The sequence below is a fragment of the Electrona antarctica genome (assembly GCF_951216825.1).
Source record: "Electrona antarctica genome assembly, chromosome: 2".
In the NCBI taxonomy this organism is placed as follows: domain Eukaryota; kingdom Metazoa; phylum Chordata; class Actinopteri; order Myctophiformes; family Myctophidae; genus Electrona; species Electrona antarctica.
The window spans coordinates 23,825,821-23,852,862 of NC_136807.1; the positions used below are offsets into that span (position 1 = coordinate 23,825,821).

Consider the following 27,042-nt stretch of genomic DNA (forward strand, 5'->3'; position numbering starts at 1 on the left):
CAGCTATGCTAACTGTCCAGGAAGAGAGAGGCTGTAGTTTCTATTAACTTGGATGATGTCACTGCCAGTGCCCACCTCTGAAACACAGTGAGTGAGTAAATGTATATATTATGCCATGAATGAACATTAGTGAGGACCGATTATTACATTTAGTGAAGTGGTACTTTAAAAGAAGTGGTTTTAAAGAAGCCTGTCTGATTTATTATGGATCAAATATTTGCACACTTTGAGTTACACGTGTAAGGGGCCATTTGGAACCCCCTCAAGGAACCATGACGGTGTTATTATCATTAAGTTGGCAACGCTAGAGCAAGTCAATGTTGGGGTGAAATGGATCAGAAAACAGAATCGCATGCAGCACCGCCACAAAACACTTGTAGCAGCATTGTCACAAACTACAATAGGCTTCTTGAAAACCCTTGACAGTCTTTTTAAAGCGCAGTGAATTATTAAATATCATCTCTGTCGCTGGCGAGCAGAAGCCAATATCTCCATGTTCTGACTTGGGGCCCTATTTTACATGTCTTAAGTACCAGGTCTTATGTGATAGGCAATATATATGGCATTTTTCCCCTCTAAACACAACGGTGGCTTACTGGCTTATCTCCCACGGGGTGCATGTGGGGTCTGCCCAGCAGCAGACCTCGCTCGCCACTGCTCGATTCCACCCGTGGAGAACGCAGAGGAGGGGAGGGATCTTACAGAACGTCGGATCCCCCACCGAATCTCCTGGTTACATCAATATCGTTCATGTGAAGTGGTTTGTTTGTTGAAATGGTGGAATTCACTATGGTGAGTCACACCCTCGGATGACTGCCGATGCTCCATCGGTCACAACAGTGGTGGTGACTGACCGCGAGAGACGCGGAGCCGACATTATGATGATAGAATTTTGATCATTACAATGAACAAGCGTGGACAAAGTAGTTCGCATGAACGATGCTGTAGTGGCTGGGGCATTTGAGGGGCAATATGTATTTTATATGCATCGATTACAAATAAAAGAGAATGTATATGTTGAGAGCCAGTGAGCTAGCCTCAGCCACTTCCTCATTTGCGTGTGGGAGCATCTTCGTGAACACGGGACTCGTGTGATATTGCAATTATGCTACAGTTACCCTTAAAAAAAACACACGGAAACTAAATTTCATTGTAACTCAGATATTCGATAGAAATTCATAATTTTGAATGCCATATTTAGCCATGATTGCAAATAAAAGATACATCCCTCCCAGGGCCAGGAGCTGAGCAGCAACAACAACCCATATCCTTATGTGATATGGCTCGATAGGAGGGGGGGTGGAGCCAGATTTGAATCTGTTTGGAAACATCACTCACTTCTGTGTACAAGCATTGGAAGTATCTCCTTTAAGACCTGCAGGCGTGGCCAATGCTGTTTAGCTATTTTGAGTGGCCAAACAGCATTGGCCACACCTCCAGGTCTTAAGTTAAGTCATAAGACCTGGTACTTAAGACACGCAAAATACGGCCCTTGGTTCATAAATGAATGCCCTATTTGATCATACTGCAGCGTCACACAAAACAAAGTATCCAAAGTAGCAGATCCACAAGGTCGAAATGCGGTACGAAGCGACACATTTTGAGGTTGTCAATCTGCTACTTTTGCTGTTTTTGAATTTGCATCCTGAAAAAATGATAAATAAATAAAAATAAGGGTTTTGGACATTAGATTTTCATTGTATAGACACCTTGCCATGATGTAACCCCAAATATTGGTGAGATAATTTGCCACATTGATTAGAAACCAAACTAGTCTCATCAGTGACTTAAGTCTCAAAGAAGGATTTTTTTTGTTTTTTGTTACTTAGGCCTGTTTTCTTGACCACAATGTTCAATCTAGATATCATATCATTTAAACAGATGCTAGCCTATTGTATGTTCATTGTTTCGGCTACCTGGTATCCTATAGATTCAATGTACAGATTATTATTTAGATAGTATATTGTTTAGACTAGTTCTTGGTTTACTTGTGATCCTAGTTTCCTGACGCTCTACACTGTCTGTCTGCATTAATTCTATGTATGTGAATATAGTTTATTCACATTCACTCTGGATGATCGAGAGTGTCTGATCTTACATTGTACATTGTAAGTCACTCTTTTAGCACTTCAACGGACACAAACAAAGCACATTCTGCCAACACCATCACAACTCAGTTTAGTGATGTTTTATACTGGCTTTGTTGGCTTTGTGCTTTGTTGGCATGTGTTTATGTGCTAAGAGTGACTGTAAGAGCTATTTCACTGGAATATCAATTTCTAATCAACGTAGCAACACAGTAAGATATATCTCGTCAATAGTTACCTTAAGGTGAGATAACTATACAACCTAAACCTCTACCAAAGTGTTAGGCTACTGCGCTTCATCCAAATCCAAATCCCAGTGAAAGGAGGATAAATAATAATAATAATAATGAAAAGATTAAAACATAAATATTAAGCCTACCTACTGAGAATTCTAATAAAAGGGGCATGAAAACCTTGCCTGATTCTGTAGCTTGTTTCCCAGTTCAGGTTACAAACACATTCTATTCATGGGGCGAACATTAGGCAAAAAGCTCACAGAAAATTGGCCCATAGTCCGACAGCCTGAATAATGTTAGAGGGTTAGCTAGATTGTGTGCCTGGACCAAGCATACGCACTAATGGCATGGTAGGCCTACCACCATAACCGACCCATATCCCGATCTGAAAATGCATTTTCTGTTTAATTGGGCGTTATGTTATACTTTAGCTATTGAAAAATCCGGAAAATGTGCCTCAAACTTTTGAATATATTATTACAGAGTGAACTGAATTTGAACTCAAATCTTTGCTTCTGGGAGGTCCCTGGAACAACATATTTTCAGATGGGGGGGCGGAGGCATATTACATATACTTTTTGGGGTCCTTGACATGAAATATTGAGCACCACTGATACAGAAACATAAGTTTTTCAGAAAACTATCAGGATTTTGAAGACATTTTCCTAATTTGTCAGGCCTAAATGGGTTAATAAAGAACTGGAGAGACAGGGAGACCCCTGTTACTGAACAAATACTGTATAATAATGATTAGTATAATATTGAGCTATTTAACATTTAGACTATTTCAAGAAAACTATCATTTACCCTACCTTTAATTAGCTGCAGCTGTGTTGCGCTCTAGCCTGCCATGTTTTTAATCTATTGATTTGTTTTTCTTTTTTGCCAGGTGCTTGAAAAGCACCTGGACTACATTTCCAACTTCTCTACTAGCGAGTCGACCGTACTAACGACCTTAGTGGACACTTTTCACGATTGGCTGCCTTCCGGCTGCTTCTAAGCCAATGGGAGACTTACCAATAAAACCCATAGTCTGAACGGCATAAAAACCCATACTCTGCACTGCACCTGGCAGTTATGACTGAGTCATTCTTGTTTGTAACCTGAACCGGAAAACACAACTACAAAACGTGCCTTTTAAGCATCATGTTTGATGTTTACGTGAGCAGTTCATTACATTTTGACATCATTCATGTTTTTTTTGTCTTTTTTCTTTTTGAGTGTCAACATCAATATTTATTAAAACAAATAGTGAAGTAATACTTTCAGGATTTAAAAAAGTGTAAACTTTCTCACAAAATATAAAACGGACACATCCCAACCATAAATAATAAACATGTATTTAGTCATGCACTTGTTTGTAGGGCTGCATACCATTTAGTTCTTACATTTTTAATTATATATTTTTTATCTTACACATAAAATAAATTTTAATATTTCTTCACGTTGGTATGTAATGAATATTTACATTATTATTTATTAGTATCTGAACGCATTAAGTGTTTGGAACATCAGGCTGTCTCCCACTGTGTGTGTGTGTGTGTGTGTGTGTGTGTGTGTGTGTGTGTGTGTGTGTGTGTGTGTGTGTGTGTGTGTGTGTGTGTGTGTGTGTGTGTGTGTGTGTGTGTGTGTGTGTGGGGGAGATTGTTTAGTACATTTTTTGCTAAACTGGAGCAGTGGCTAAAGGTAAAAGTGTAAAAAGTCTAATTCATACTTTGTCGCATGACGGTGTTGCTCGACACCGCCGTGCGCCGAGGTATAGCCTACATCAGGCGTTAAGTGTTGGCCTAACACACACTATGAAACTTAAAAAAGGCTTTGTCCACACCACAGGCAAATCCCACTGATCCAATACACACCACAGGCAAATCCCACTGATCCAATACACACCACAGGCAAATCCCACTGATCCAATACCATCCTTTAGGAGTTAGGACTGAGATTTGGAGCTGACGGTGTGCACGTAAGCCAAAGACATCTTACCATGATGTCACAAAGCTGCCAAAAAGATCAGATGTGAACTCGTGACAAATATTCTATGCTGTCTGATGTGGGACGTCCCAGGGTTCCATTTGCTTGGGGTGGCGGGCATGCCTCTGCTTTTGATATCCCCCCCCCCTCCCCCCTCTGGTCATTCAGCTGTATGTCCGGCCACCCCCCCCCCCCCCCCACACACACACACACACACAAATCTAAAATAGCTACAATCGCACATCCACAACTTTGCAATAGAGCCGCATGGTGATGAGTTGAGAGCTTGTAGATATGCTACTTTGCTATTCGACAGTATAGCAAAGTATATAGAGGACTTAAGGGGTTAAGAAAAGGACCAGCACCTCCATTTTTTTCTTGTTTTTTCTTTCCCCTTTTCTTTTCTTTTGGACTTTTTACAAACAGAACCCTGCGGCGTGCTATGACAAACCCATGAGACGCAAGTCAAATCGTCATAAATGTGAACAGTGCACACAGACAAATAATGGCTCTTAAATGGTTCTTTAAAAGGCTAAAGAAAGAATGGTTCTTTATGTTCCTCAAATGGTTCTAGAGAACCTTTTTTTTTTTTTTTGTCCGGTGAGGTACCAGACATGGTTCCTTAAAGGAACCATTTGATGGCAGCTTTTTACCACGTAAATCCTATGCATGTTGTCTTTTAAGTGGACCATTGCGTGGTCAAGGTTTTAAAGCAGTGGTTTTCAACCTGAGGGGGTCGTCAAATAATTTGTTTGGTCGCCAATGTAGGAATGAAAATTTGAATGTGTCTGTGCGCCAGTGGTGGAAAGTAACATTTACTTAAGTACTGTACTTGAGTACAATTTTAAGGTTTACTTGAGTATTTCCAATTTACAATAGGTCTACTTCCAATTCCCAATAGTGACGCATTGTGAGCTTGTAGATCTGCTATTTTCAAAAGATTTTTATAAATTTGTATAACGTACATTTGAAAACTTGTGAAATGGGACATTGTACAATACATAATGACTACTTTCTACTTTTGGTACTTCAAGTACATTTTGATAGCAATACTTTTGAACTTTTATCCAAGTAAATTGAATTCCTGACATTTACTTCTATTTCTACATTATTTCTACAGTATTGATACTTTTACTTAAGGAAACATGTCTGTGTGTGGCACTGGCTACAATGAGACGGACAGTCCATGGAACAACAGCTAGGGGCTAGTCTCAACAGCCTGTGGACGGTGGATGGAACTTAGTAAGATGCTTTACAATGTGTCTGAGGTTCTGACACACGGAGACCCACATCACATCGATAAATCAGTGCCATCGTGCTTCCTCTCAGATGCATGCTTCGACTCAAGTATAATATTACTCCTCTTGTCAAAACCCCCGTTTTAGACAATGTACTTGTAATTAAAGCCATACTAGTCCATACCCGTTCAGGCATATGACATACCCAATCCTCTCTCCCCTCTCTCTCGGCTCCCTCTCTCTCATTTGCATCTGCCACTTATATATAACGGGTGTCGGAACGGATATTTAACGGATTTCCACCTGACACACACGCTATGCGCTACTCAGAAAATCACAGCGTAGAATGGCAGACCTTACAGCCAATCACAGCGCCAATTTCCGTCCTCGATTTTGGCGCCATACATGGTAATTTTACGTTCACAGCTAAAATGATTAGTTAAGATAGATTAGATAGCAGTCTCAGTCGGTATGTGTGCATGCACATGTTTAAGTGTCGTGAAGGAGGGGGGCCAACCAAAAGGTTGTGAACCACTGCTTTCTAGAACCTTGGTTCTTCTATGGCATCACTCTGAAGAGACAGTTTCGGTTCCAGTTGGCACCTTTATTTTGCTGTGTGATCCTGTACTGTACTGTACTGTACTATACTGTACTGTACTGTACTGTACTGTACTGTACTGTACTGCATTTGGTTCTCAAAGTACTGGGATCCTCAGCAAAATTAGTTGATAATAGCGTCACAATCATTTCAACCATTTTTATACTTTTATGAAATGGTTTGAGAACCACTGTACTGTACTGTACTGTACTGTACTGTACTGTACTGTACTGTACTGTACTGTACATGTGAGCTGTTCCAACAACAGCAAGGTGGTTGTTGGCTGTAAGGTAGTCGGAGGGTCTTGGCTGTAAGGTAGTCAGTGGGCCTTGGCTAAACGTCTAGTCAGTGGTTCTACATTGGGCCTGTCTGAGGGCTCTGCTGTTGAGGGGGGGATCCCGAGCCTTGCTGGGGGGAGGGTCCCGTCTGGGACAGGCCGGGCACCCATGCACCCGCGCTGGGGGGGCGACTGGGCTCCCCGCTGCCCGATTGGTCCAACTCAGCGCTGTCGCAGTCCGAGTCGTCACACAACCCCCGACCCTGAGAGGGGAGAGAGAGAGAGATATAGAGAGAGAGATTTTTAATTAAATTGCGATCCAGACCCGATACATAATATAGGCTATATTTGCTTTTTATTTCAATTAATTTTGACTTCTCACGTAGTTGCAGGATCCCATGATACATGCGTGAGACCGACAGGACATCTCTCTCTCACTCACTTACGCACGCACGCACGCACACACGCACGCGCACGCACACACACACACACTCTCTCTCTTTCTCTGCGTGAGCACACACAGGAACACACAGGGCGAATCAGAATCATCTTTATTGTCACATCGTTTTTGTGCATAGTTATAGAGCGAGTCAGGAGTCGGGATGAAATAATTCTGTCCCTCTGTGTCTCTCTCCACTGTGGGATCTCAGTAGCAGAACCCCGACATAGCGAGTGCGTTGCCATGGGAACCAACAATGCTGCCCGCTACAGAGCACACCCGAACGTGAGACACGCCCTCGGGAAAGTGATAGGGCAAGTCTTCATACCGAACTTCATACTTCACCAGTCAGAAATGATGCCGCCGCCACGCCCGCCGACAATCAGTGCCAGCCGTGTCGCGTTGACAAGGTAGTATAAAAGGCTCATTTCGCTCTATGCGTGGCGACAGCTGGTTCACCACGGGCAGACAGAGGCACGCCTCGCCGTATCGCGTCGTGTGGTAAGGACTCTATTACTCTCTAATATACACCGCTATTCTTGCTTGTTGGAAATCCATATCCTCACCCCAAATGTTCTTATCAGGCTTATAGGATTGGAGCGAGCCACGGAGAGGCCAAGTGGAGGAAAAGCGGAGGAGGAACTGGCTTCCCCCGACTCCCTGCTGCGCTGAAAGAGAGAGACAGGCGGGACCCTCGCCTGTCCACGGGAACCCTGTAGGAAAGAAAGGCCTATCCTAAAATGACTGAACTATTCTAAGCATACGCTAAACCACTTACCTGTACCTACCCATCTCCGCCGCTGGTGGCCGCTGTCCACCGCTGCACCTAGAAGAAAGTTAGAAAAGAAAGAACCATTATTATTTGTTATAATTTGCCACGGACCCAGCCCCACCAGTGTGGTCCCGGGACCGCGTCAGTGGCACTTTAAGAACTATTATTTGAACTGAACAAAGACTAATCACCCTCTCTCACCTGCAAAATGCGCGGACGAACAAGAATCCCACTGACTGTGACGAATATCTCTGTTAATCATTTTTCCCTGGCCTGCATATCATTTTGATGTGAGAAATTAATAAAAGAGGCTGCACACCTCAATCGTGAACCTTGCCAGCCTGTGTCCCGACTGGGTGATTGTGTCAGACCTTCACACACACGCGCACACACACACACACACACACACACACACACACACACACACACACACACACACACACACACACACACACTCATGGTCCAAATGTTTACGCTGCAGCATAGATTCCGACGCAGTTTTAATATTAACATTATTCAAGTGAGATGCGTTGCTTTTATAGACTATTTAACAGCAATATTAGGCTAATATCGCTACCAATAATGTATGACACTTGGATTTACCCAAGGAATAAGTATGACACCTGAATTTACCCACAGAATAAAGGTTATATATTATTGTCTGTCAGACTTTCTGTCTGTGAGCACAGCTGTCCTGTGCTCTCATTGGCTGTAATATGGACCTTCTCGGGGTGCCGCCACAGCGGCAACCCCGTTCATACTGTATGATGACCAGTTGGCGAGAGAGTCAAATATCAAACCTGCTAGCTATTCAGAAACGCTCGGAAAGGTATTGGTGAGTGCTTTTATCGGCGCTGGAGCTTCTCGCAGAGCCTTTCACACACATAGCGAGTAAAACCTCTGTGTTCAAAGCCAGATCTTGCGTCAGGTCGGGGGTTTTGTCGGCGAGTGCCAAAAAAGCTCCCTGACAGCATAATCGGAGCAAATATCGTGCAGTGTGTAGCCAACTGAAACACTTTCCTTGAAATGGACTGTTTTGTGTTTTCCTCCCTTGAATCTGTTGCACTATGCCATATGCACAACTTACCTTCCCTGTGGACCATGTTTTTGTTTGTTTGTTTGTTTGTTTGTTTGTTTGTTTCAACTGAATATTCAGGCCTGTGTGGAATGCCAATGCATTGATACCTTTTCCTCCCTTCTCTTTTTGCACCTTATGACTCATCTCATATGCTTTTGTGTTTATGTAAATATATATTTCTTTGATGTGTTTCTTTACTGTTTACATCTACCTGTAGCATGTTATTTAGACATATGCACTTGCTTACCTGGCATAGTTTCGATAGTTTCAATATACAGATTATAATCTGGTTTTCCTATGATCCTATAGATTACTGAGGCACTACACTGTCTGTCTCTCTGCATTTGATGTATGTGTTTACCTTGCTTTATTGTCAGTCGCTCTGGATTAAGAGTGTCTGCTAAATGCCTACAATGTACCCTTCGCTAAACCCCACCCCAAAAGCGATTGTCCAATTCCAATCCAAATAGTTTAGCAACCGTTGCTAAACTGGGCAAGCTTCCGTCACCTCATAGCTGGCAATGTTATTTGTGTTGTTGAACACATACACAGTGTATTGTCGGGAAAGTTACAAGACTCACCTGCCCAGGTGATGGCAATCATACTAATCACCGTAGTCTGACCACGCATTACATTACAACTCCTGTAGGACGGTCATTAAAGTTGATTGAGTTGGACACTGTTTCTCCCTATAACATTTCCTCATGTTTTACTTTATTGAAATAATGTCATGCACATTTTTTCCAGTGCATAGCCTACTGCAGGCATTGTTGACAAGATTTAGAAGACATTTTCAAGCTCTTGCTACTGAAATTATCGATTATTTATGCGGATAAATCCTGCGCAACAAGCGCTCCCAGGCTGTGGAGCGATGCGATCCGTTTTCATATCAATAAACTTCGTCTTTTGGATAAAACTTCGTCTTGGGTGTCGACTGTCGAGCGTTACTAATAGAAAGGACGGTGAACTTCGTCCTGGGCGATTGGGGTGTTAACATGCACCCACAAGTGGGTGGGGCTTAGAAGGGTCAATTTGTAAATTGTCTCTATGTCTGTGCCCATGAGCATGTGAAGCTGCTGGGTACCGTACCTCATTAGCATTCTGTCCCAGGTCCAGTGGGGGAGTTTTTGGGGCTCGGCCGGGGGCTCCGTCTCTCTCCGACGCAGGGTCTGTGTTGTCAGCGGGGATCTCTGAGCCCTGCGAGAGCAGGTCGTCGCTGCGGTCATCCAGCCGGTCGTCCGTGTTGGTGCTGACCACGTCGGGCGTGCCGCTGTGGGAGTGGTCCGTGGTGTGGCCCTCCTCGCCGTCTGACACCGACAGGTTCTCCGAGCTGAACGTCGACTGGCATTTGGTGATGCTGGTCGGACGTCTGAGAGAAAAACACGTCCTTTATTTGCTTATCAGCGGTGGGGATTAACGTTCATTTCAGTGTTCGAATCATTTAGTTCAAGAAAGATGAGTTCAAATGATTCGTTCACCGTTCAACTTTCAGTGCTTCTGCCTCCCCTCTGTGCGCAGTGAGCGCATGGACTACTATACGCATGGAATATGTGCACATGTTCCTCTTTGTAGTATAATAATGTAGAAGTAATAAATAACTACAATAAAAAGTCAGTACATTCACATGACTTCAGCATGTCTTTAACTTAAAGAACCCTTTTGCAACCAGATCTTATTTTAATTTCCTGGGGTTTTTATGTGTGCAATATGTGTTTTTAGATATTTTAGTCATGGCGTCATGTTCATGACCAAGATTTGTCATGGAAATGTGGTCTCACTTCCTTCCTGGACTACAAGTCACACGTCCATGCAGCCTCGATCCCCCTCTCCACAAGGTGGGGCAGTGCACTAAAGCATTATGGTCATTGTAGGAATTCAGCAATCCAGTCAAACCCTCGTCAAACACTGTCTGTTCTTTGTCTAGGAACTGTGCATCTTTATTTTGTTTCATACTGAAATGTGGTGTTTACTGGCCAATAGCTGTAGTTTGTCCAGGAACAATACAATGTTTGTTTGTATGTATTTCTATTCAACTTGCAATGCCATGCATGTCTAGTGTAAAGGTCTACCTCAGTCTGTCGTGTGAAGAACAACCCGCTCTCTGTGCTCACAGTCACATAGTATTGACTTCCACGATCGCCTGAACGTAACATTTTTCACGTCAAAGACCTAATCATTTCGAACGAATCGCTCATGGACGTCCCACTGGTTTATAATAAGAACTGTTCATCATATGAAAAAAGCCCTGCTCACCGTCTCCGTGGCAACTCCACTTCGCTGTCGACTTCGCCCTCCTCCTCTTCTGAAGACACGCCCCTCCTCTGTAGTCATGGCGACGGGGAAAACAGAGACACAACTGAAGACGAGCTGAACATGTTCAGTAGAAAGTGTAGCCCCGGACACCTTCATTTACATCTTGTCATCTGATACACGACATATAGCTGTGAAATAAAGGTTCCTTACTTGAACCTCACATAGCGGGCTATCACGATTACAACGCTTCAGTTGCACCCTGGGCAAGACCTACGCTGTAAAGACTATCATTTTTTTGGGCGGAAGTTGCGCGTTTTTATATAGCTTCTCTGCCTTACGTTGTGACCAGGCTTTTCTATTCGCAGATAAGTAAGCCGAGGCTACTTCAGTTGTGAAATGGTGCCATGTGTGATTTGGCATCTTTGCACAGGGGGGGAAGTTAACAGGGAAAAGATCAAGAAGTGCAGTGGTGTAAAGTAACTTTACTGGAGTATTTACATTTTTCAATACTTCTCTAATATTGCTCCAATGGTTTTGTACTTTTACTTTCCGGGCATTTACAGTACTTGAGTGTTTACTTACACACAAAGCCGCGTGTTGGAAAGAAGAGCACATATTAACATTACTAATAGCACAAACAAGAGAAGAAATCACACTCATTTGAAGTGAGTGCAGGGTGCCTGTTTAAGTGTTTAAACAAACATACTAAAACATTACAAGTCCATAGACGTGGCTGCCACATGACGTCACAAATGTTGCTGTATTTTACTTCATTAAATGTCCATAGATTTGGCTTCGACTTGACATAATTTCTGAAAGCCAGACGTTGGAGGGGATAGCGCCCCTCAAAATAGGCCTAGTTTTGACCTAAAAGAAAAGACAAATGTCATGCATGTACCTGTTTCCGTGTGATGGCTGCCCGGTACAGGATGGCCGAGGGGGTGAGGTGCTGACCCCCGATCCCCCCCGCTGACGAGCCGCGGGGCAGCCGGATGCCGACGCCTGCCCCCTCCTCCTTGTCCTCTCCACCCAGGGAGCGCCGCCCCCCGGCCGCGCCCCTCCCGCAGGGCGAGTCGGGGCTGCTGGAGAAGGGGAAGGAGGCGGCGTCTTCGCTGGGCGTGTCGCTGCGGGGCGGCGTCTCCGCCAGGTCGTCCAGGAGGCCGGCCCCCTCCACCCCGCCCCCCCCTCCCAGGCCCGCCGAGGCGCTGAGGCTCCCGCCCCTCTCTAGACCCCCGGCGGACGAGGAAGAGGGGTCTCCCTTCCCCTTCACATGGCTCCCCCCGGCCTCCAGAGCGGTGCAGATCAGGTCCGGGCTGGAGGAAGATAGCTGCCTGTGTGTCGTGTGGAACAAGGTTATTATAGTTTACTTAGTAAACTAAAAGAACAAAAACATTATTGATTGATTGACTGAATAGTTTATTGAACATAAATGTAAAAACAGCAACAGAGTACAGTCAAACACTCGTTCAAAACTCTTCACCAAAAAAAGTCCTTGCGGTCTTGTTTCCATTTAGGCCCTGTGCAATCAATTCATAGACATGACATGACACAAAAAAATTCAATATCATCAATTACAAAAACAAAAAAATCTAAATCATTTCAGGAAAAAAAACTGTATGTACAGAGTGGGGAAAAGGAAGGGGGGGGTGTAAAAAGATCTAAGTGATCTGCATTTTTTGAGGGAGGGGTTTAGTTGGTGATGATGATAAGAGCGCCCCTCACTTCACACAGGTGGTATTTCTTTTCTAATTCAGGTAGTTTTCGTTTTTAGAGCAACTAACAAAAAAAATGTTTTTATTTATTTCGTTTTTTTGAGGGGCGCTAGCTATAGTGTAGATTTTTGCCCTAACACAAACCATGCCATTGACAATGAATGGAGAATTTACGTGTACTTATGTACATTGTATTTATATGTGTCTGAGCAAATCGGCTATTTTTGTGTTAACACAAACATTAAATTCCCATTGACAATGAATGGAGAATGATGATGTATGATAAGAGTGCCCCTCATTTCACACGGGTGTGATTTAAAAAATATATATTTTTAAGTCATTAAAAGTCCATAGACTTGGCTGACATCTGACATAACCAAAAGCCATATGTTGGAGCCTAGGGGCTAGCGTAGTAGCGTTCCTCAAAAAACCCTGCCTAATGATGATGTCACTGGTAGGCTGGTTTCTGAAGTGTCCACAGCCCTCATACAGAGTCAAAACATGTTTACGTTTTTTCATGAGCCTTAGTGAGGACCAATTATATGACGATATTCAAAAAATAAGGGGCATTTACAAAAAATATAAACAACAACATAAGATGAAGACGATGAAATATGGAGATACAGATACAAGGTTTCTGCCCGACAGCGGATGATATATTAAAACCTTCACCTACCTGGCTTGCTGCTCGTGGCTTAACCCCCGCAGGGCCGCGCTGGGGTCCAGCAGCTGCTTGCTGGACGGGTTGGCGCCGGAGGCAGAGATGGCGTTGACCACCTGTGCGGAGGATGGCGAGGGCAGGCGGGTGGCCTTGAGGCACGCCAGGTCGCCACTGCTGCCCTTGCCCGGCTTGCGGTGGCGGGTCTTCACCCGGCGGGAGCGGCTGGGCGAGGTGGAGGTCCGGTTGTTGGGGCAGGAGGACGGGACGGTGACCTGCATCACCGACAGGTCCATCTTGGGAAGGATAACCTCTGACTTGAGGATGTCTGGCCTGGGAAGAGTTAAGGAAGGAGCGGTCAAAGAAATAACACCTGTGCACCAGTCGTTGCCTTTTAGCAATCGTTGTAGTTGTCATAATGTGTCCTGTATGCAATAGCTTTATTATTTATTATTTGTTTATTAACAGAAATGGCATAATTCCATAGTAGTCTGACGTAATGTATGCATCCTACATAGGTCACATTTTTCTTCCATCCATTCTGAATTCCCATAGACTTGTTTAATCGTCGGCATATAATAACTATGTTCCAAAAAGAAACAAATGAACCCAGTGGTTTGGCTCATATGGATATGAAGCATCAACTGACAGCGAGAAAACGCTAACGTTACGCCTACAAATTAAATTAATTTCATTTTCGTCAGAAACAGATCAAATATAAGTGACTGACTATGGTAAACGATACAGAGCCACCTCCCTGACAATAGCACCGGAATAATTTGTTTATTGTTAGACCACAATTCTTAAGACAATGATTTTATGATGCCCCAATATTATTGTCCATAGAAAAATTACTTCCGTGACCCAGGGGATGAACAAGTGACGTCAGGTACTCTAAGCAAAGGTGAGTACCAACCCAATAGAACCGAGAAAGCATCTGTGTAATTTTAGATTTTTTTTGCGTTGGCTATTCAAAAATAGCAGACATACAAGGTTGCAGAGCACCACTTGTACACCTGCTATTTTTTAACGTGAAAGAGAAAGTGTGAGAACTACTGATTAAGAATGGGTTAATGTTATATGCACCTCTTTCCAGAGGGCAGTTTCTGTGGCACGTTCTTCTTCTTGATGAACTTGTCCATGTTGTTGGAGGAGCTGCTCTGTCTGGAGGTGTGATGTTTTAACAGGCCGGGGTACTTCTTATCCAGAGAATGCTCTCTCCTGGAACAACACAAAACATCACAGTACTTCTTAACCAGAGACTTTTGCTAATAAACAAAATAATGTTTTATCTATCTCTGGGATGATAGATGATAGGTTTTGTCCAAATGGGACCAAAACATGGACCGTATATGGTCCATGGTATGGATCTCAGAGTTACAGACCCATTTGTACACTCTCAAATTTACAAATCTGTAGGGGTCCATTTGGTTCTATTTGCCATTTTACGGTAGGCCAGAACAGCGCCAACTTTGGAAACAGACAAAAAATGCTTCTCTCGCTCTGAAAGTTACATTTCTGGCTGTGTGTTGGCCAAACATTGATGTTAGACCGTTGGAAAACACAACATGATTTAAACACGATACAGGGTCAATTCACCCACCAACTGCCAAGGGAAGCCAGTACAGCTACAAGTTTGGAGCCGAAAAGTGTGTTTCTCTCTGCCTGGAAAATACATTGTAAGTAAATGGTAAGGGTCTAAATGGATCCATTTGGACGGCAACATGTTTCTACTGAACCTGTCCAGCTGGTTTACTTGTCGCTATGACTACAGAGAGGCGGGGCGTGTCTTCAGCAGAAGACACGGGCGAATTGACGGTGAAGTGGAGTTGCCACGGAGACCGTGATTAAGGCTTCGTTATACACAGCATGGTGGTCCCTGGACCAGACATTGAGAAACAGTGCTGTTTCTTGTGCACATAGGTGGCGCTAGTTGAGTATTTTTTTTATTAATGTCCTTAGAATGTGTTAATCTGTATCGGGGTCAACCACATGATGTGGCTATTGTCATAATAGGGGAACATTTGGCAAAAACAGACATAAAAAAGCTGATCTACCAGTGGTTTAAACCAGGGGTTCTCAACCTGGGGGTCGCGACCCCTCGGGGGGTCCCCACATGTTGTTGTTGTTTATTTTTGTTTTTTTTTGCAACTGAATGGTTGGAAAATGGAAATTTAGAGTTTACATAGTACACAATACACATAATGCATGCATAAACGTTCCTTAATGATTATATCTGATTTCAGTATTTATTTATGATGTATTTTTCTATTCTATTAATAATAGTGGTTACGAGACATGGCCAAAGCATTTTCGGTAAATGTTTTAATTCCAGACTTCTACATTTACGTAAAAGTATTTCTACATTGCAATATTGATACGTTTGCTACGTCAAAAAATGTGAGTACTTTTCCCAACACTGCCCTCTAACCACTGGTTTGAACAGCATACTGTATATGTTGTGGGTTTAAACGGTACAGTAGGTACCTCTGTAGCTCCTTCTCTTTGAGCTCCAGCTGCAACATGACGGCATTCAGCTCCATGTACAGGTTGTTGGCCCTCTCCAGCTTGCGCTCATAGTGCTCACGGACGTCCAACGCATGCCTGAAAGGAACGTAGAAAAAAAAGAAAAGGGTTACTAATGACATCTTGGCTCTGCATGAGGGACTCTCAATACTCGCGGTACAAAAGAAAATGCACTTGAGGCACTTCTTTTCTATTCAGTGGATAAAGGAGGGACACTGGAATATGGGACAACGTGAAAAGGCCCTGATAAACAGACCAGGGAATGATGCACCATGTATAGTTATTAACTTATTATGTATGCTGTAGCATTATACTGTTATACTGTTCATACTAGTGGCTGATGATAGCCGCTCGATATACCCCAGTACTGTATTTATTTGCACAGGAACTCCCTGGTTTGTGCAGGCAGTCACTGGGACTACTTTCTTGTAGTGGAATAATTCCACATTTTCCAACGGCTAAGAGGGTCGGAAGCCCTCCGCTCCGTGGAGTGCTTCACCACTGCGCCTTTTAGCCGTTGTAAAACCCACGGTAAACCTTATATAGAGAAAAATGATCCGCAGGTGAAACACAGACCTGAGCTCCTCTCTGCGTCGATTGATCAGCTCCTCGTCCAGTCGGTGGAGACAGGTACCTTCAGATTTAATCTTCTCAAAGTGCTGCTTCACCTCCTCCCGCCACTCCGCCTGGTGAATTACATTTACATTGAAGTTCAGCTGTCGAATGTAACTGAGATCGGCATGCTCAATACGCAAAGTAGATCTTCTACTAGACTTTTTGTGTGACGCTATATTATGATCACGTTAATTTACCCTGAAAATACAAAAGGTTTAAATATGGAGATAAGAGGTTTCTGCCGAGAGCAACGATATTGAAGTTTGATGCAGCATCCCAGTGTCAAATGGTGTACAGTGAGCCAAACATACCTGAGACTTGAAGTAGGTCTCCTGCGGGGTGGAGAGCAGGTCTGCTGAGGCAATGTCCAGATGCAGCAGGATCTGCCTGAACGAAGGCCTGCTCCTGGGCTTGCAGTTCCTGTGAAGACAACGGGAGGCTTTCAGAAGGACTCCGTGCCATTCGACGGTGCACTATGTGTACTTATGTGTTAAAAAAAGGTCAGTTATGGGTCGACTTTAATAGCTGGGGATTTAATAAAGGACAACCGTTTTCCTGCATGAGCAGGTCGTTCCAAAGCCTTCCATCTACTGAAGCTGGGGTTGGAAACTCCCACCTCACACCTACGGTACGTCGCACTGCCAATCCGACCGTTATGTCTGAGTAGTCACTGTAGTCACTGGTTTGAAGTCATCAGGCCAGAACCACCAAACCGGGAACAGAATTACCCAAAATAATCATCATTTTAGGGCCTACCCAATAAAACCCTTCATGCGTAGTTTAGCTCATAGGAATAGTTTGTTTGGTAAATCAATATTTTTCCAACTCGTAGCGACTGGGAGGCTAAACTAGATGCAGTATTTAAATGGGGATTGGGGGAACCAAAAGAAAGCGCTGTCGAAAAACCGGAATCACCAAACCAGAACCACACTTTTTTTCTTTTTTCAGTTTCAGTGGCCTAGACCAGATCACACAGGCCAGTTTGGAATGAATAACAGGCTTTCCTCCAAGGTGGGAAGTCTGGTGACACGAGGTTAGGTTACTCACCAGCACTGTCGGAGGAGGTTCTTGAATCCGTCGGGGCAGCTTTCTGGGATGGGCAGCTGCAGACTGTTGTTGCCCACGCCCCAAATGATGGCGGACGAGTCCACGTCCTTGTACGGGACTTCTCCGGTGAGCATCTCCCACAACACCACCCCAAACGACCTGCCACAATGACATACAGTATGACTTACAATAATGACCCACTGCACCTCTGCACAAAGGCAAGAGATGTGCAACCAATCATTGCTTTATTATTGTGGTGTTATTGTGACGCTCAGTTTGAATTTTCATTTAGTTTCACTTCATTATTTAGACTGAAAGCCCTTCCCACGGCAGCAGTTTCTGGGATGGGCGTTGTCAAAGCGGCAGTCTTCGGCGATGGGTTAATACCAACCAATCAGAATAGTATAGGAAAGCAGATGACGTTGTTGTCAATCATGTGGCCATGACAAACACAGCCAACGAGCGCTACTAGCATGTAAACAGAAGCGGTAAAATATGTCGGATGATGTTTATAAAACAATTTATCATACGTCGATTTAATAGCCAGATTGATACGGCCGTGAGTCACTGCATTGGGGGCAGCCATGTTTGTTGTCTGACGCTGTCGAATGAGGGGGCTGATGGCCAATCAGCTGCTGCGATCGGATTTTCGAACGACACTGACGCCGTAGTAGGGAGAGTCACCAGACCTGAATCGCCAGGACAAGGACGTGGCTAGGGATTCAGGGCTGGAGCCAGGCTAGTGTTCCAGGATATCTATATGAATTTCTGTCTGTCCGAGTGTCCTTTGCATTATAACTCGAGAAGTGCTTATCCGATCCACTTCACACTTAGCGGGCAGTACAACTGAGGACCCAAAGGTCCCAAACAAATATCTTGCAACCATTCATTCACACTATCCAGCTCAAGACTCAAAAAATATATTTTGTATCTGCCCGAGACTCAAACTTAGAAATATAATGTTTGAGTCCCACAAGTGCAGTACTTAGTGTGAAGTCCATGCATCTGATGAGCTATTTTTGTTTTGTTTTGTTTTCACGTCATTTTGGTCATGGGACGCATAGTTCAAAACAGACAAATTCATAACAGATTTGGTTCCAGCAACATCTGCTTCTTTGAGTATCCAGATAAAATATATACAACATACAGTAGGCCTACGGTAAATAAAATGGTAAATGGTGCATTTATATAGCGCCTTTATCCAAGGCGCTTTACATAGATTGTGCATCAATTCACCCATTCACACACACATTCATACACCGATGGCGGCAGAAACCATGCAAGGCACTAGCCAGCACATCAGGAGTAATTAGGGGTTCAGTGTCTTGCTCAAGGACACTTCGACACTAACTCTGGGGGAGCCGGGGTTCGAACAGGCAACCTTGCCGTTACCATCCAGCCACTCTACCCCTGAGCCACCGCCGCCCGGTATTTTTTTCTCTGTTTTACATTTACCAGACATCGACTTTTTCTGACACTGGCTCGTTCCTGATTACTTCGGGGGCCATCCACGCCACTGTGCCAGCGAAAGACATCTTGGTGCTTTTGTCGCTGAGTACCTTGGCGGTACCAAAGTCGGAGATCTTTACCAGGTCGTCGTGTGTGATCAGCATGCTGTAAAAAGCACAGGGCAGAAGAGACATCATTACGGGGGGCACACGTTTGTCTGACGTACCAATAGTCTGACATAGGTGGCAGGTTATGACTCACCCATGGCTCCGACATACGTGGCCGGTTAAGACTCACCCGTGGCCCCGAAATACTGAATAATGAAAAGATGTATCCATATCATGAAAATATTATTGATGCCTACCATCTAGTTGTCCACTCGGGTATTTCTTTATTAAACTTATTGTATACGTAGATAGAGAGGATGTGGTACTACGATGTGGTAGATGGAAATGGGTATTCCATAAAGAAGACACCTTTATATTTGATGGAAAATAGACATGCAGACTCACTGGACTAGAATAGTCTCTATCCACGTATGCCATTTTGGAAATTACTCTTCCTACTTCCGGGTCTCTTCCGACTTCCTACACATGTTACCAATGATACTAATTAAGACTCTATTGTGCATGTTCGTTCAGTGGAAACACTGCTACACCAGTGGGTCTCAAAGTGTCCGTGAGTGAGTTCCAAATGGCCCCGTACGGGTATGTAACTCTTACGGGTCCATTTGCCTCCATTTGTGCACTGGGGGTCCTTGAAATTAAAAGGTGATGAGTACACCACTTTTAGGGTTGCGGACACATTTTTATGTTTTTAAGTAAATATCCCTTTACTTTTTGTTTACTATTTGTTTTTAATTAATTATTTAAAATCATAAAAAAGAAAACATTTGGAAAAATGCTATTTGTTTCATGAATTCCAAACAAATTCAATAATGTTTCTGAATAATTTCATGAATAAAAAATAAAATTTGAAAACAAATAATTGTATGCTTTTATGTTATCTCTGTATAGATTTTATTTTATCAGTTAGCTTTGTTTAGTTAATTGATTAAGAACCCTAGCTGATGTATGTTTGAAGGCAGTGTATTTCCTTGTTTTTATGTCGTTTATTTCACAGTTTTGAACATTACGATATTGTTTTTTGTTAGTTTTACAAAGAGTAAAGAAGCCAATCTTATTCAAGCCTCAAGCGTTATTTTCATTCCAGTTAACTGTGGGTCTAGTTTGGCATATTTCTTCAAACCAAGACTGAATACAATATCCTACTTTCATTGCTGACCGCTCGCAGCAGAAACATTTAATTACCGTCTACTCCTGCAGCATTTCCATTGGGACCCAAATACATTATAAAAATCACATGTGAAGTGAGGGGCGCTAATATATTAAAGTCTAACTCATGTTGATTAGGTGATGTAATGGTGATGATAATGGTAATGATGATAATGGTGATGTAATGGTGATGACAAACGGTGCAAATATAAACATTAAACGCTATTAACAATAAAGAGACAATATGACGTAATGAGCCACATTATATACATTTTCCCTTCATTGTCAATGGCGTTTACAAAACAAACATTGAACTAAAACAAACATTAAACCTGCATATAAAAACAGAAAGCATAGAATATGAGAGAGAGAGAGAGAGAGAGAGAGAGAGAGAGAGAGAGAGAGAGAGAGAGAGAGAGAATTACAGCACCATGGACAGCATCAAAGTGGGCTGGAATCAGTCCTCCAGTAGGTCATTAACATTATACTAGCATTATACTGTTGCTCTCGTGTAACATTTTGAAATGACATTCTCTTCCAGTTTCTCACATTTTTGTCAGTTAACAACCGAGAAATGTGCTCAAATGCCAGACCTGTGCCTCCTTACTTTGCTTTGCTATCGTAATCACCAGCTTTGACCTTCTTTTCAACTTGCTTGGTTGACACCATGCTGTGCTCCGCCCAGCCACACTGTAGCACGCTTCAGGTCAACAACATACCGTTGTCGTCAGGCAGAAACTCTTATCTCCATATTTAAACGTTTGTGTTGTTTAGGGGGGAAATTAACGCCCTACTTGATCTTGCTACAGTGTCACACAATTAAGCATCAAAGGTAGCAGATCCACAAGTAGCAGACGGACAAGCTTGTGGTGTTTGATGATCACAGTGACTTACTTGGGGGACTTGAGGTCTCTGTGGATGATCTTGTGGAGGTGGAGGTAGTTCATGCCGCCGGCGATGCCCATGGCCCAGTCTATCAGTAGGGAGGGGGTGATCTTCCGTCCGGCTCGCAGCACCTCGTAGAGCTGCCCCTGGGCACAGTACTCCATCAGGATGCAGTAGCACGGGGCCTGGGTGCATATCCCCCTGGGAGGGGAGCGGAGCAGAGAGGAGGGAGAAATACACTGAGATGTGGTGGGCAATGGCAATGTGTGAGAGTATAGGCAGCGGTAGAGACAGTGGTATAAAGTAACTAAGTACATTTTCTGTACTCAAGTACAATTTTGAGGTATTTGGACTTTACTTGAGTATTTCTAATTTCCAATACTTTGACTTCTAATCCACTACATCTCAGAGACGAATATTGTACTTTTAAATAGCAGATCTACAAGCTCACAATGCGCTGCATTGCGAAAATGGTACCAACATCATCGCTGTTGCCAGAGACTGGGGGCCCTATCTTCAACCATGTTTTACTATTTTAAAACATTTTACAACTAGCCAATGTACATTGACACATTGTGAGCTTGTAGATCAGCTATTTGAACTATTTTAAAATGGTAAAAAATGGCAAATAAGTTTAGGGATAAATAAGGGGTAAGGGGTGGCGCAAGATATAGCTGCGGCTGTGAATGAGGGTTCCTTACTTGAAGGTGATGATGTTGGGGTGCTTGAGTTTGCGGAGGTGTTTGATCTCCGTCTCCTTGATGTCGCGCACCTTCTTCACGGCTACGTCCTCGCCGTGGTAGCGGCCCAGGAAGACTGCCCCCTGGGCGCCGCTGCCCACCCACTGCAGGTCCGAGATCTCCTCGAATGGGACCTCCCAGGAATCTGCACGCACAGCGCAACACAGCAGGGGTGTAACGATACATTTTAACAGCGATACGATATATGCATCACGATACATGGTTGACGATACGATACATGGACGATATTGTTGGCCAGGTTAGCAGTTTGCATGGGACATTTGTGGTCTTTAGTGGTCTTTTATCTGTTGACTAAATTAGCAGTATATTTAGTCAGAGCTTAAGTCATCATATAGCTAATAATTTATATAGTCACTGTCAGTGACTTTTTTGTTGTTGTCGGTGAACATTTTTCATCATAGTTTTAGTCAACAAAATTAACAGGACGCACGCAATGAGTACTTTTTCCACCACTGTAGAGAAGCAGCTCAACTCAACAAGGTACAACATATGTCAGGAAAATGGTGGTTTGGTATCTTCTTGTCAACCAAAAACTGTCTAAACTAAGTACTGCACCCGTGGAACACAGTTCTTATTATGACGTGATTTAGAATGTAGAAAACAACTCCCTGACCCCAGGGGAAAACGGACGTGACGTCAATTAGGACTTCTGTGCTACTTCTGTGCTACTCTCTCGTGTGTACTACTGTATCTCTTTAACATTCATTAATTGGCATCTGGTTGTGTTTGTGGTCCATGGGAGAGATTCTCAACCTGTGGGCCGAGACCCCCAGGGTGGTCTCCAGGTGATTTTGGGGCGGTCCCCAGATGATGTGGTGCAAGATAGTTTTTTCACTCAACAGTAAAACAAACCACTGTGTACAAATGTGTATACAGAGTATGTGCACATTTCTAAAGTGACAATTTAAGTACTTTTTAATACAGCTAAAATAAAAAGAATACAAAAATAAGACCCTTACTGTGTCAAAAGTAATCAACAAACTATTCTATAGAAATTGTCAAACATTGGTAATATTTCCTAAGAAACAGGGTCCGCGACCAAATACATATTATTTTGGTGGTCATTGACATGAAAAGGTTTGTAACCACTGAGTTAGAGGATTACTTAGCTTAGGGAAAGTTAGCAAAACGTGTGACAAATCACTTGTTCCAGCCCAACTCCCTTGGTAAACTTTGTGACAGCTGCTGAAAGTTGAGTATACCATATAACCTATATATGGCAAAATTTTCTAAAATTCATTATACTTTGACGTGTCAAACTAGGGGGTTTTCATGATTCCGAATCCATTGCAAGCATTAGTTTTGCACGAAAAACACTCTTCAGCTAAAAACAGCCATAGCTGTTATCACAAATGTGATGAGGTCAGCACATTTGGGCACATGTGGGAAAGTGGCTATGGCCGAATTTAGCCCAAGGAGTGTTTTTCGTGCAAAACTAATGCTTGCAATGGATTCAGAATCATGACAACCCCCTAGTTTGTCACATGTTACTTAAAGTATAATGAAATTCTGAAAAATTTGTATTGATTGTTAATTCCTTTCCAAAGGGAAGGTGGTTGCACACTGGACGCGTTTTTCGGAAAAGCCGCAGGGACCTTTAGGGCTCCATTTTCGTCACCGCTAAACCCATTATCCCTAAACTTCGTTGCCTTTTTTTTACTATTTTGCAAAACATTTTTGAATAGTTAAAATGACCAGTCTACAAGCTCACAACATGTCAATGTAGATTGACTAGTTGAACTATTCGAAAATGTTTTTCAAAATAGTAAAAAAAGGCAAAGAAGTTTAGGGATAAGGGGTTTAGCGGTGACGAAAATGGAGCCCTTAGTGTTTTTTTTGGCAGATTTGCCACACATTTCTCTAACTTTCTCTCTCAAAGGCACTTCTAAATGTATTTTGCTCTGCTCATTTTGTTCAAAACGGGCCACTCCTGCAAACTTTGGAAGCCAATCTTAGCCAATCACAATTGAATATGAATAATGGGACAGATCTGCCTTGATCACATGACTGTAGAGATAAATGTGTATTGATTGGCGTGATGTTAAGATAACATCTGTAGGAGTAATATAAATCGGCCTGGTGGAGACATCAACACTGAAGATTTCAGCCGTGTGGTGTCTAAGAAGAGATGTGCGGAGTGCGGACGTGCAGAATAAAAGAGACGAGCAGATGAATAGTTTATGAGGTCCAGTCAAAGTGTTGAGATCTGAACACATACGTCACCTCGCCAACAGCTGTGAATCCTCACTCTGCCTAACAGAATGAACAGCTGCTACGCAAAGCAATAAGCCACCAGTTTTCATTGTATCGACTAAAACTATGAAGAAACATGTTTGTCGACTATCTTTTTTTTGAGTGGTGCAACCACTCCAAGGAACAGCTATGTCCTAACCTATGTGACTATGTGACTATGTCCGTTTAGAGTACCAATAGGGGGTGCTGTTGCACCACTCGCTTCAGACTGGTCTGATTTTTCACCTAAGAAAACGAAATAAAACTAAGCTATGAAATTCAATGTTATTCAAAAGACAATGAATACAACTATATGACTAAATATATTGCCAATTTGGTCAACAAATAAAACAAATAAAAACATAATACTACAGACTAGTGGAGAACTTAATGCTGCACTATGTAACTTTCCTCTTCTACCCTGGATTTCATGGTTTCCTTAATTGAGTACCACAGACGAAAAACAGTCTAAGTCCAAATTTCATTCTGACCCCTCGACGAAAAGGCCTCGTTGTCCTGAACCCTTATCTATCATTTATACATTATGGATCAATAGTGTGGACTTTCATCTGTGGCATTGACTAAATCAACTGTATATTTAGTTGACTAAAATCTCATGATATTTAGTCAACTAAAACTAGATTAAAACTAAAACAATAGGCCTATCTCACAGCACTTCCCCGCCCCCTTTCTCCGCCCCCTTTTCTGAGCTAATGGTGTTGACGTGACGTCACTCCATAGACATTACATGTTAAAAAAAGACCTACATTCAGAAGCCATAAACAACGCTTTTTCTGAAGGTAAATTTTATTCTATTTGTTTTAACTGTCTTACCATCTTGTTTTCTTCATAATAATATTGGTCTTTTACATTTTAACATTTGGAAACGGCCTTAAATGGTGCAGAGAAAGCAGGTAGGGATGTAGCTCTGGTCCATGAGTAAGGCTATGGTCCAAATGTTAAAATGTAAAAGACCAATATTATTATGAAGAAAACAAACAGCTAAAACAAATAGAATAAAGTTTACCTTCAGAAAAAGCGTTGTTTATGGCTTCTGAATGTAGGTCTTTTAACATGTAATGTCTATGGGGTGACGTCACGTCAACACCACTAGGTCTGGAAAGGGGCCGTGGAAAGTGGGCGGGGAATGGCTGTGAGATAGGCCTATTTAGATGACTATTATGACTAAAACCAAATCAATATTTGCATGGTAAAATGAACACTGTGTGTGTGTATGTGTGTGTGTGTGTGTGTGTGTGCGTGCGTGCGTGCGTGCGTGCGTGCGTGCGTGCGTGCGTGCGTGCGTGCGTGCGTGCGTGCGTGTGTGCGTGCGTGTGTGTGTGTGTGTGTGTGAGGGGGGTAGACCTTACCTTCTGGTGTGTGTTTGTGTTCGGTAGAGTAGGCCTTTCCGATCATGGTCCAGACGGGTTTCAGACACCCAAACAGCCCCTCCAGGAAGCCCCCGCTGCCCGCCTGCAGCCGGACGTTCTCCGAGTGGCCGCGGACGGCGCCGGCGTCCGCGCTGAACCCCGCCTCGGCCCCGCCCCCGCCACACTGACACGCCTCGTGTTCGTGCAGCTTCAGCACGCTGTTGTCAAAGTGGGCGGGGCCGCCGTCGCTGCTGGGGGTGGGGCTGCTGCCGCACGTGTGGGGCTGGCCGTGGCCTTGTTGTCCTGCCCCGCCCGCGTCCGCAACGGACAGCAGGTTGCGGATCACGCACTGCGTGGGGGTAAGATCTGTCTCTGAGATGGGGGTGCTGAAGCCCGACAGGGAGGGGGAGGGGGTCTCAATGATGCAGGTCCCACTCATCAGGGGGGTGAGTCCATCCAGGAGGTGAGCGGAGGAAGGACTCGAGTCTGAAAGGAGAGAGAGTTACAAGGAGTTCTAAAGTCTTGGTGAAATGATACAAGTCACGAGGTCTTATTTATCCGGTCGTACTCGATAGCACCCCCCACCACAGACAGTACAGGCGGCATGAAGTACTGAACTCTGGACGTAGATGCCATAGCCTGGGAGGACCGCCGTTCAGAGTATGGGTCCCCCATTGAGGTCTCTCCCCATTGGCTCAGAGGACATGATCAAAAAGTAAGGTCTAACACAGCCCAGCCTCTTTAAAGATCAGTCCAGTATGACTTGATAAAAATACCGGTTTCCACACTTTTAGAGCGTGAAAAGTGTGTCCTTATGTCAAAAGTCGCTTCCTAGCATACCTATTTACACGCACATCGACGGTGGATGCTGTGCAATAGAGCACACCATGAGGCAAAGGATTTATTTTTAGCTTTGATCTCAAAGGATCTTCATAAAAGTACCTTCCTGAAAACACAAACGTACTGTGTGATGACACAAATGTATGATTTATTTTTTATATAAAAAAGAAGAAAAAAATACACTATTTTTGTAACCCATTTCTTTCCACCCATTGTCAATAGGGTATGCGCATGCTTAAAGTGAATGGCAAAGCGAGTGGCAAAGCAACATGCAAAGTGAGTTTAACATTGTTTAACGTTGTTTAATGCAATCAGATAGGACTTTTCTGTTTGGATATATGGGCTATCAAGGCCAGAAAGTAGTTTTTTGCCACTTGGTAGGCATTCCTGCATAACTTCCGGGTTTGATGATGATGTCACGCGCATACTCTCTATACAGTTGAGACGAATAACAGTCTAAATCCATAGTAATTATCCATAATGTATAAGATATACATACATACATATCAGATGTTTTCGGGGAGGGGTCAGAATAAATTATGGATTATGGACCAGACAACAAACAGCTGCTAACTCTTCTGCTAACTCCTCCGGACAAGACCTATAGCTGGTTGAGTGTCTAAACGGAAGTACCAGAATTTGGCGGAAGTACCGCCCAAAGGAAAGTTCCACCCCTGTAGACACTCTCTGCATTAAGTTGCGTGACCAGGCTTTTCTCCTTGGA

General features: G+C 43.4%; 2 protein-coding genes across 3 annotated transcripts in view; both read right to left on the reverse strand.

The window, feature by feature from the left end:
• LOC306937603 (glycerol-3-phosphate dehydrogenase [NAD(+)], cytoplasmic) overlaps positions 1 to 27,042 on the reverse strand; it is a 359,426-nt gene that overhangs the window by 237,387 nt on the left and 94,997 nt on the right. The gene's annotated exons all lie outside the window — the stretch shown is intronic.
• map3k12 (mitogen-activated protein kinase kinase kinase 12) lies at positions 6,485 to 25,917 on the reverse strand (the record flags this gene model as incomplete). Its single annotated transcript, XM_079514506.1, has 14 exons — positions 6,485 to 6,670; positions 9,786 to 10,065; positions 10,950 to 11,017; positions 11,848 to 12,280; positions 13,338 to 13,652; positions 14,406 to 14,540; positions 15,807 to 15,923; positions 16,422 to 16,531; positions 16,772 to 16,880; positions 17,508 to 17,666; positions 18,963 to 19,121; positions 21,125 to 21,316; positions 21,817 to 22,000; positions 25,479 to 25,917. The coding sequence occupies 14 exons, from the start codon at positions 25,915 to 25,917 to the stop codon at positions 6,485 to 6,487; spliced, it is 2,886 nt and encodes a 961-aa protein (XP_079370632.1).